Source organism: Pseudophryne corroboree, chromosome 8 (assembly GCF_028390025.1).
Source record: "Pseudophryne corroboree isolate aPseCor3 chromosome 8, aPseCor3.hap2, whole genome shotgun sequence".
Classification (NCBI taxonomy): Eukaryota; Metazoa; Chordata; class Amphibia; order Anura; family Myobatrachidae; genus Pseudophryne; species Pseudophryne corroboree.
In genome coordinates this window covers 387,194,908-387,206,597 of record NC_086451.1, presented here as the reverse complement: position 1 = coordinate 387,206,597, position 11,690 = coordinate 387,194,908, and the positions used below count along the sequence as shown (strand labels likewise).

The 11,690-nt window shown below is 44.4% G+C and overlaps 1 protein-coding gene across 1 annotated transcript; it reads right to left on the bottom strand.

Moving 5' to 3' along the window:
- Nucleotides 1–7,668: 7,668 nt before the first annotated feature.
- LOC134947838 (cyclin-dependent kinase 5 activator 1-like) lies at nucleotides 7,669–8,850 on the bottom strand. The gene has a single exon (XM_063935697.1). The coding sequence runs from the start codon at nucleotides 8,696–8,698 to the stop codon at nucleotides 7,928–7,930; it is 771 nt and encodes a 256-aa protein (XP_063791767.1). The 5' UTR covers nucleotides 8,699–8,850; the 3' UTR covers nucleotides 7,669–7,927.
- Between the last annotated feature and the right edge of the window lie 2,840 nt (nucleotides 8,851–11,690).

Genomic DNA, 11,690 nt, shown 5'->3' with positions numbered 1-11,690 from the left:
CTGATGTTATCTGGAGGGGAGAAAGTAGATCTTTTCTTACATCTAGGTCTAGAATTGACCACCTCAACGTTAGACTCATCCTCTCCTTCCCAGAGGTCCCCTAGGTCTTGTAGGGCCTCTAATTCCTGGGTAGACCAAGATATTGCCGTATCTCTATTAGTACCAGCAGCTTCTGGTGAGACTATTGTTGTCTCATATGATTGTTTGTTAGCAAAGAATTTTTTTAGCAACAGTTTTCTTCCAAACAACTGAAGGTTCTTTTCCCAGGCAAATCTATTGAATGTTACTGATGGTGAGAAAGACAAACCTTTAGTGAGGACTTGTATTTGGCCCTCAGTCAGGACATGGTCGGACAAGTTGATGATATTCAATTGATTTACTTGTTTTTGTAAAACCTGGGGGAATATCTCGTTGGAGACATTGATTCCCATCTTTGTCGGTTTCCACCTCTTCTTACCTCCCCTCCTCTTCCGCCTTTTGGGGGACGACCTCGATGTGTCCGACCAGTCTCTAAAAAAGACTGTCTCACTTCTGGATCTCCTCTCTTATGAGCCTCCCTTCTTGATCCCTGGTCCACACTCTCCTCATTTTCTGATGAGTCAATTTCAGATGATGTATAATTACTTGCTTGGTTATTCCTCCTGGGATATTTGTCTCCACTTTTTTGCCATTTGAATATTTTATCTGTGGCAAAATCTGATCTATCCCTATTGAACTTGGACTTCTTCCTCTCAACAATGGTGGTCTCATATTGTTGGAGTTCCTTTTTGTGTTCTTCAAAACATTTTTGAAAAGTCACATTCTGTTCCCAGATTTCTAATTTTTTACCTATAGAGTTGATGTCTTTCTCAACTTCCTCAAGAACAAGGTGCAGGGAGCTGTGTGAGATATATATCTGGCCCCATAATCCTCTGACTATATTTTGCATGAAAAACACATCCTTCCTCTTTAAATAGCCATGGAGGAATTATAAAATACGGATTATATCCACACAGTACAGACAACTTCAACGTTATTGAGCATCCAATCACTCTGAAGGGTATAAAGATCATATATATACGCCCTCTTCTATCCTCTTTCCTCTGTGGTATTTCACAGATATCTCACTGGTCTCCGTGGCGTATTGCAAGTCCTGCAATGCTTAAAGCAACAGGTCTGCTCTAACACCAGAGACGGAGACATTAGGAGATATTGTTGCTATTTTTCCATCAATCTATCAGTACCCCTACTCTCACTCTTCCTCCGCTCATTTTTTTTTGATGAGGTTGGGCAGCAGATGGGGATATCTGCATATTGGATTGTACTTGCTCTTCTCCTTTCCTTCACCTTATACACAAGGAAAATTGATCTAACATATACAGTTGAATTAAAGTTTGAGGCCTCAAAACAAATTGTCTAAAAGGGGTGCACCCATGGCTTCAATTCATCTAAGAATTCATAGATTGATCATATCAGTATAACGGTGAATACAAGGAGACATTTTGTCCCTCACCGTATACTGTATGTGACACAGTCCAGACATACGACCCTATATGTGGTACTTTATGAGTTGCGATGCCTCATTATAATTAGATAAGGCATAAAACAATTGTGAGCTCAATGTTAAATTTAAAGGGTCGTTGACATGTTTCAAGTGTTATATGATATAGGATATACATTATAGACCAAAAGGTGAAGTGTTATTGCAAACTTGTGGGATCGAGTGTATTCTGCTGCTAATTCTCATTGAGGAATTATTTACAGGCTTGTATCGGTTTTATTAATTTGATTTATTAATCAATATAGAGTCCATCTGCCGGTAACTTTAGTAAAATATCTAATGCAAAACAGTCTGTGAAATTTTCAATAAGGCTCAACTATACTGAATATATTGCTAAGAATACTGTAGAGCCAGTGGAATTGGTGACCCGTGTGTGATCTAAAGGGTTAAATTGTGATTGGATACCATATTTGAAATCACAGTATTATGAATACGTTCTATGTGCAACAATGTGGTGATGTGGTTTTTCAGTCTCAGTCATATATAATGTATGTTTGGGAATATTGTTGAGCCAGTGGAATTGATGGCTCTTATGCAAGAGTGTGTCTGAAACAGGACAATTGGTCCTAGTGATACAATAATTACATGTTGAGAGTGTACATTAGTACTAACGCAATGATTTCACATGCCGAGATTGTACATCAGTATTAACGCAATGTTTCATTAAAAAATTATTTATTCATTTTTGGATATGACATTGGGAGAAATAGAATGTGTGTGAATATTCTCCTCTTTATCTTAGATTGGTAAGAAATAAAAGTTAAGTTTTAATATCAAATCACTAATTCTCTACAAAGAAAAAAACATGTCAAAACTTCCTCTGGGAGTCACCCCACTTATGCCACCACCGTAAGCTCAGGGCATCGTGAAGGTTTTAAAGATTTTTTACCAACACCAGCATTTGTTATTATTATTTTTTCCTAAAGACTTTTCAACAGCAGATGTGCGGGACGCCGCAGTCTGTATTATAACCTGCATGAAGTTTATAAGAGACAATATCGCCCACCTGCATGAACTTTATAAGAGACAATATCGCCCACCCTGGGCATTAACCGCACACCTTTAGATTGGCCAGTATACAATAAATACAGTGGCTCACAACAATTAATTTGCATCATATTGTTATTTTTGTGATTTCTATATCCAAGTGCAAACTCAAATTTGGGTCTGTTCATACATTATCCTTTATTACATCTGATGTGCATTCGTTAGCTAAACACACACACCTTAGGGGTTGAGCGCAGTTCTATTGTGGTATATCCACTAAGCTTCTCCATTTACGTATAGGTGGGTTGGAACACCCATCAGAATGAGCAGCACACCCCGGCTAGCTATAGAATAAAGACACTCAGTGCGCAGAACCCTCCAATTTATACAGTTATCTAGGTAGCTACCAAGGTCAAACCTGGAAAGGTCCCGGGTAGCCTGCGGTGTAAATGGGTGACCTGAGCCATCCGACCTGGGTCACGCTGAAAGCCTATGGAGAGCCAGCTCACCGGTGCTTCAAGGTGATGTCATCTCCAAGTGCCAGCAGAGGGAAGACCCAACACTAACCTGTTTACAGCCTGCAGTGTGAATGGGTCTTCAAGCCGCTGTGACACAACTTGAAACCGTGTTCAGTAACCTAGATCGGATCTAAGTTTTTGGTGGTAAAGGGTATAAGTGGTGGTCCTGGAGAGGGGAGAGCAGAAGGTAGGTAGCCAGGACAGAGAAAGAGAGAGAGAGAGAGAGGGGAGGTCCATCAGAAGACATTGAGAGAGAGATCGTGCCAGGCCCCTGGGCTACCATAAGAGAGGGAGAAATAAGAACCCACACATAAAAGTTAACACGCAGGCAATATTGGGTGCAGCACCTATTAATCCATGTGCGGCCAGCACAGTAAGTATTGCCATTTAAATGCAGTCATTGCAATTCTGTAAGATATACGCTTGTTGATTAATCCAGTGATCTGGTGACCATAGGACTTTATTACCTATGCAGAAGGTAACAAAATTCTGGGCAAATGTCTATTGTATGACTGCGTAAATATTACACATGTTGCTGGTTTTATTATGAGAAGGGGTTGTTATATGCGGGGAATGCTGTGGGGACAATCTTGCAAGCACTTCCCAAATGCCAGTTTTCCCGATAGTGGTGTTCAGGAAAATGAGCGATGTTCAACTGCCGTGATTCATGGGGAAAGTACAAATTGCTGATGACTGAATTTCTCCCTCAATGGGGGTCATTCCGACCTGATCGCATGCTGCCATTTTTCGCAGCGCAGTGATCAGGTCACTACTGCGTATGCACTGCAATGCGCAGGCGCGTCGTACGGGTACAAAGCGGATCGTTGCTGGGCGATGGATTTAATGAAGAATCCATTCGCACAGCCGATTGCAAGAAGATTGACAGGAAGAGGGCGTTTATGGGTGTCAACTGACCCTTTTCAGGGAGTGGTTGGGGAAACGCAGGCGTGTCCAAGCGTTTGCAGCGCGGGTGTCTGACGTCAATTCCGGGACCGGACAGGCTGAAGTGATCGCAGGGGCTGAGTAAGTTCAGACCTACTCAGAAACTGCACAAACTATTTTTGTACCGCTCGGCTACACATGCGATCGCACACTTGCAAAGCTAAAATACACTCCCCCATGGGCGGTGACTATGCGTTTGCACGGCTGCAAAAAGTAGCTAGCGAGCGATCAACTCAGAATGACCCCCATGTTTCTTCTCATTTTCCAGTATTTATCAGGCTGCATCGTTGGAGCTTCCCTTGAAGAAGTAGAAGACGATGAAAAAGAAGAAGAGAACCAGTCAGCTGAAGAGGCTGCAGTGAACACTAAACAGAAGCAGGGTCTCTTCCAGGTAGTAGGGACTCTGTCCAGTCCTCTTGGCCAGAAGCTGAATTTTCCTGTGGAAACTTACACGGTAAAGCTTTTCCTTGTTGTTGCTTTCTAGTAACTCTCCTTTTACACTGCACTTGGCGCCGGTTCGCTGTAGGGGCTGAACCAGCAGCGATGACGGGTTGGGATCGGGAAACTGGCGGTCGGGATCCCAGCGGTCAGCATACTGACGCCGGGATCCCAGCCGACAGAATGTGTGGACACCCACAAGTGGGAATAGTCCTGGCCCCCCCCCCGCAGGGATCATAACTACATGCCCTGATGACATTCACTGTAACGTCTCACAGCAATGATTCATCTAAATGGGATATGTACAAATAAGCTGTGCTCCAGGTCTTATATCCTGCAACAGTCGTCCCAGCAAGAGCGATTAGCAGAGATTTCATATAGTGAGCTAAACAGTGACATATCTATAATGGGTGCAGGGTGTGCCATGCACATGGGCCCCTGGACCCAGGGGCTCATGTGCATTCTAGCATTCATTCTAGCACCCTGCACCTTTCAAAACAAGTGCAGTTCCTCTTTCCTGCCTGGAGTGTCGCTCTCTGCTCTGGTGCTTCTCAGCACATTCTGGTCTGTATTTTAGTGTTGTGATACAGAGCAGAGTGTTCTGAGAAGCACCAGAGCAGAGAGTGACACCCCTGGCAGGAAATAGGAACTGCACGTGTTTTGAAAGGTGCAGGGTGCTAGAATGAACACTATATTATGCTCTCCAGAGTCCCACTTCGGCCCTGGGAAAGCGCCGCAGTGGGCATTTTCCTTGTGATTCGTGCATGCGCAGTAGAGAAATCCCTGGGAACATGGCAAGGGGCGCTATGTTCCAACAGACCTGCGGATGTGCTGTATACTTCTGCAGAGTGACAGAGTGTACCCACAACTGCACAGGGAGAGAAAAAGGGCCCTGCATGTAGACGGCACACAGGCACCCTCCTCTCTGAAGCCAGCTCTACAGTAAATTTGAGTAGGGACCTGGTTGTCAAAGGAGTTCTGTTCAGTGTTAGTTCAGTTTATTACAGTATTATAATAAAATAGTTCCTCCTGATTCTTACAGGACAGCAGGATACAATGGCCTCAGATAACTTAAGGAGCATAATAATAATACAATTTAATTAATTAACAAAATAGTGTACAGAGAGCGGCCTGTAAAGATTAGCTGTACGATTGATGTAAATGGCTTTGGCATGCAGTACTGTAAAACTACACTTCGTGACTTTCTTGGGATGTCTGGGAAACTGTCAGTATTGTGGGTAATAGACCCAGGAGTCTGGCGATCTCCCGTGAGCCAGCCCAGGCAGAGAAGCGGTGGGCAGAACCCAGCGTGTTAATGTTATTCGTACCATGAAGCTCCACCCACTGTGATGCTACAGCAATACATTTAGCATAATCGCCCCCTAAACCTACTGCATCATGGTGAAGCAATGTGTATCCTCGCCCTGCGGTGAGTAAAGTGTTGCATCAGAGCATAGGGCCTAATTCAGACCTGATCGCACCTTTGCGAATAGTCGCCGCTCAGCCAGAGTGAAAATCCGCCCCGTGCAAGTTTGCGTACGCTATGCGAAAACCTTTGCAAACAACGGTCAGCTGCAAATCCGTTCACAACTCACTCACCATGGAATGATGTTTCCAGTCTGTGTGCAGCCCAGGACTTACTCCTACAGTGCAAAATAAACGGAGCTGATGTCGCACACCCGCCCTGAAAACGCTTGGGAACACCTGCCACTCCCAGAAAACAGCTAGTTACCACCCCCCAAACGTCCGCTTCCTGTCATTCATTCTGCGTACGCAGGATTTTTTCACAGTTTGGGATCACGCCTGCGCAGTACAATCCGTGCACATGCGCAGTCATTCGATAACGGCCACTTTGCGATTTCGCACAATATCAATCAGGTCTGAATTATGCCCATAATGCAAATTTACAATCGCCGTGCGGAATGGCTGTTCCCTGGCATGGCAACGCAAGAAGATTGTAGCACCAGGACTTAGCACTTCTGCGAGACAGTATTGAATTCTGTGAAATGTTGATGCCGTGTAGCTCATTCCTAGACACGTTACATCCCTCTGCTTTATATTTGTAGATCTCAAGTAGAGATGAACTATTAAGTCGTCTTTTGGAGAGCGATGTCATCATTTACAACATTACTGAAGACCCTTGCCAAATCGATGAGGCTTTGTGGGCTGCATCAGGTTGGTGGATCTCTCATTCTGCATGAATTATCCCGTATAGAGGCATTTACTATACGATGGTTACAAATAGTCAATTCAGTGGCGCACAAACAATTGGTGAACGAAACATCTTTATCTGCACAACGTATTGCATGTAACATGATATTCCCCTTTCATCCAAAAGGAACACTGGGGTATAGAGGATCGGTATGGGATACCAGCGACAGGATGCCAGCTGTCGACAGCGGCATCCTGCCCTCCAGAGTGTCGGCAGTGGAGCGAACACATCGCGGCTTCGCTTGCCACAGGTTCTATTCTCCCTCTATGGGTGTCGTGTACACCCACATAGGGAGAATCACCTACCTCACCGGTATTCCGGCAGCGGGATTGCACCCCTGTCGGGACTACAGCGTCGGTATTGCGATCACCGGGATTCCGTTGGCCGGTATTTTAAATGCATACCGGGTATAGAAAGGCTTAGCTGGAGTCTGGACACTTTATATTTAGTGCTGGAATTCCACCTCCTCCTCACTTGTACTCTGCACTTATTTTAATTGCCCCCTTGGAGTCTGTCACATTTTTTCATGCTGCCCTTTAAAAATAAAAATTGTTCTTAATTTCTATAATACATTTGCACGTCTTACAGTGCCCTTTATTGTCCCAGTTTTTATGTATAAAAATCCCATGTTACATAATTTTCCTTTGGGGGGGGGGGGGGGGGGGTTGGCTGCGTAACAGCAGGTAGGTCACCGCAAATCACAGCTTGGGTGGCCACGGAGAGCCTCCGTAGCTCCTCTGAACCCCTATAGGAGCCTGGAGGAAGTTGCCATGTCACCTGAGGGGCCCAGTCACCTTTTAGGCCATCTGTCTCTACAGAGCAGAAACCACGTCCCTGTATTGTTCCTATCCCATGTTACTAGGAAATGATCAAGTCGGGAACAAATTATATCTGAGACAGTATCATCCTTTATACCCCACCAGACCCCTCTAAGCAACAGTGCATTGTTACAGTGAGAATATTGGAGAATTTAGCATAGTTGAACCCTATCCATGTATGAGACCTGTCAAGCAAAACAATACAACAACCAATTTTATAGAAACAAAAACTTTTTTTTATTGTAAATGCAAAGAACATTTTAAATACAAGACTCACCTTTCAGCCTGGAGTAGCCTTAGGCCGAGTACACATCCAGACGATATCGGCACGATTTGCCGGCGGCCAGATGGAGCACCAATGGACATCAGTCTTCTCTGCCGGGTCAGGGGATGGGGCCTGGAACTCTGATGTGTGATGACCTTTTCTTTATATAACACCAGCAAGTCATGACGATCCTAAGCCATTGTTGTGTTATCCTGTCCTAAGATCACCAAAGATCTGGATGAAATATTGTCTATCAGCATTGATGCGCAGCATCTTTGAGCTCATCAAGTCAATCACATAGAGGCAACGGCTCCAAAAGGTTTCCTTTGAGCTTTCGACCAGGAAAGGCCTCAGTGGGTAGCCGGTCTCACTACCCATGTATGTGAATGCCAGGTACAGACATGTTGACAGATATGCGTGTAGTTCCTGCTCACTGTCCAGCTCTGATGGAATGACCTCTCGGCAAAGCATGTAGAGGAAGTCTACATTGGCCGGGGTAAGGAAGCCTACTAGCTGTCCGCATCTAGAGAGATGCCTGTCTATGCTTGTCATCCATAGAGCAATCTGTGTAGGTGACAGATTCTTCAGCTTTTTGCACCTAGGATGGATGAACTCCCCGAGACAGCTCAGGAGCTCGCTGGTGGTTGCCTGTACCATCTGGTATTTTGCTGACCCGCAGCCATCAGGTGCTTCCCTCTTTGCAAAAGTATCATGCGTGGCCTGTGTGTAGGTAGATAAATCAACACAGGACAGGGAACTCTTCAGGCTCTCACTGATTAGGTGGGTGACAACAGTTTGGCCATTTTTGGGTTGTCTCTTTTTGGCCATAAAACGCCTGAAGCGCCAGATGAGTGAACGTCTCTCACCAGATCTTCCAGTCTCGCTGTCCTCTACAGCAGTGCGATGGGCCCCAGTTGATGAGTCTTCATCCGGTAGGCTTGCCTTGCGGCAGCACGAGAATGGGTAACCGTTCCACATTCTTATTCAAGGTCTTCTTCTTGATTTGTTGAAGCCGCAAATAAAAGTGTCTGCAGGAATCAAACTCTAATTACAGTCTGTGATAACTCTGACTGCTGAAAACAATCAGAAAGGCACGGTCCGTTTCCTTCGCGTTGTGTATGAAGCTACCCAGTTGAGGTCTGAGTAGCAACTGAGTCCAGCAGGTTGTAGACGGTATCCGTTCACATGGTCGACCATGTTATGGTCGACAGTCATTAGGTCGACCACTATTGGTCGACATTGACATGGTCGACATGGACACATGGTCGACACATGAAAATGGTCGACACATGAAAAGGTCGACATGAGTTTTTTAACTTTTTTTTCTTTTGGGGAACTTTTCCATACTTTACGATCCACATGGACTACGATTGGAACGGTAAAGTGTGCCGAGCAAAGCGGTAGCAGAGCGAAGGCACCATGCCCGAAGCATGACTAGCGAAGCGAGCCATGCGAGGGGACGCGGTGCACTAATTGGGGTTCCCAGTCACTTTACGCAAAAAACGACACCAAAAAAAAGTAAAAAAACTCATGTCGACCATTTCAGGTCGACCTTTCATGTGTCGACCATTTTCATGCGTCGACCATGTGTCCATGCCGACCATGTCAACCAATAGTGGTCGACCTAATGACTGTCGACCATAACATGGTCGACCATTCATACCGGAACCGTTGTAGACAGAGGTTTTCCATGCTGACAGTGGCATTGTGACATCACTGTGATGTGTGAGCTGGTGATTGTGATGCGTTATTTATGGTAATGAGCTACATGTAGGCAATTCAACAAGTGATGAAAATTGGTGAAAATATAGAAGATATTATCGCCCTATTACGGCCCTGGGAGAGAGGGAATATGTATAAAAGAAATGATAGAGAAGTAGATAGGATATTTGAATCATCCCAAGAGCTAATTGGTTGAAAATAAAACAAATGCAAAGCAATGGATCCATACCGCTCCTCCTGCTCTTCCTATGTGTCAAGAAAAATGATTTATCGTTTATAAAACGAGAGCGTTTTACTTTTCTCAAAAAAAAATATGACTTTTTTTGGGAGTTTGATTTGTGTGTGTGCATGTGTTGGGGAGGGTGGGGGGTGGCTTTCTAGTTCATTGTTTTGTTTGGTGGCCAGCCTTCACGGCCGTAGTTACTTGTAGTGCTATCATTTACCACTAGAGGGCAGCATATACAGTAATCTAGGGGGTCATTCCGAGTTGTTCGCTCGGTAAATTTCATCGCATCGCAGCGATTTTCCGCTTAGTGCGCAAGCGCAATGTTCGCACTGCGACTGCGCCAAGTAAATTTGCTATGAAGTTAGGTATATTACTCACGGCTTTTTCTTCGTTCAGGCGATCGTAATGTGATTGACAGGAAGTGGGTGTTTCTGGGCGGAAACAGGCCGTTTTATGGGCGTGTGGGGAAAAACGCTACCGTTTCTGGGAAAAACGCGGGAGTGGCTGGAGAAACGGAGGAGTGTCTGGGCGAACGCTGGGTGTGTTTGTGACGTCAAACCAGGAACGACAAGCTCTGAACTGATCGCAGATGCCGAGTAAGTCTGGAGCTACTCAGAAACTGCACAGAGATGTCTTTTCGCAATATTGCGAATCTTTCGTTCGCAATTTTACTATGCTAAGATTCACTCCCAGTAGGCGTAGGCTTAGCGTGTGCAAAGCTGCTAAAAACGGCTTGCGAGCGAACAACTCGGAATGACCCCCCTAGTTTTAACAAAATCTCATCCTATATTTCATTGTACAATACTTTCCATGCTAGTATTATTATTATTATTATTTATTCTTTCTGTGGCGCCACAAGGGTTCCGCAGCATCTAATAAAGTACATAAACACATGAGCACACAGGAAAACAGTCACTTACATTACAAGACCAAGAAAAACAAGTACATGGTTTATAAACATTGCAGTATCAGTGGTCACAGCACTCAGGTAAGCAGCATAGTGGCAGAAACCGAGGGTTAGGTGCCATTGTAGTGACATGGAGTAGATAATGGTATTAGTAGGGAAGTCAGTGCACATGAGGAAAGAGGGCCCTGCTCGTGAGAGCTTACATTCTAAAGTTTCTTTATGTATGTATCATGTATCGTTCTAATGCCAAACACCGCAATTCAGGTGACAACTGTGTCGCAGTCTTCTGTTTCCTAAAGAGGGGTTACCAGAATCCTCGCAAAGATAATAAGCAATTTATCTATCTGATATGTATGTATGTATGTATGTATATATATATATATATATGCACTCTCGGCTATTCAGTGAAGCTCAGACACCAGCCAGGTAGAATATCAGTGTTTCAATTTGAATAGATTGTCATATCCTGATGACAATTTATTCAAATTGAAACGTGCCGCACATTGTGTATATTTATCTGTCCCCGCTGGATGGTGCACGCCCTGGCGTAGTTACTAGCAATTACAGGGCATGCCAGGCCACTTGCTGAATATATATATATATATATATATATATTAATCTCATATCTGTCATATCTAACTATCAGTGACGTGCGGCAGGTGATGCTATTATGCTAACATATGCGCCAGAGTTTTGACTTTCTAAAGTATCTAAAAAATATAAAGCATATATTAGAAATATTTTCTTTGTATTATTCTAATCATTATTATAGTCAAAACCCTAGAGAAAAAAATAAGAATTTACTTACCGATAATTCTATTTCTCGTAGTCCGTAGTGGATGCTGGGGACTCCGTCAGGACCATGGGGAATAGCGGCTCCGCAGGAGACAGGGAAAAGCTTTAGGATCAGGTGGTGTGCACTGGCTCCTCCCCCTATGACCCTCCTCCAAGCCTCAGTTAGGATACTGTGCCCGGACGAGCGTACACAATAAGGAAGGATTTTGAATCCCGGGTAAGACTCATACCAGCCACACCAATCACACTGTACAACCTGTGATCTGAACCCAGTTAACAGCATGATAACAGCGGAGCCTCTGAAAAGATGGCTCACAACA

Bases quoted from the DNA above. Each gene is read 5' to 3' on its own strand.
- LOC134947838 (XM_063935697.1), bottom strand. From the start codon at position 8,698: ATGTGGAACGGTTACCCATTCTCGTGCTGCCGCAAGGCAAGCCTACCG.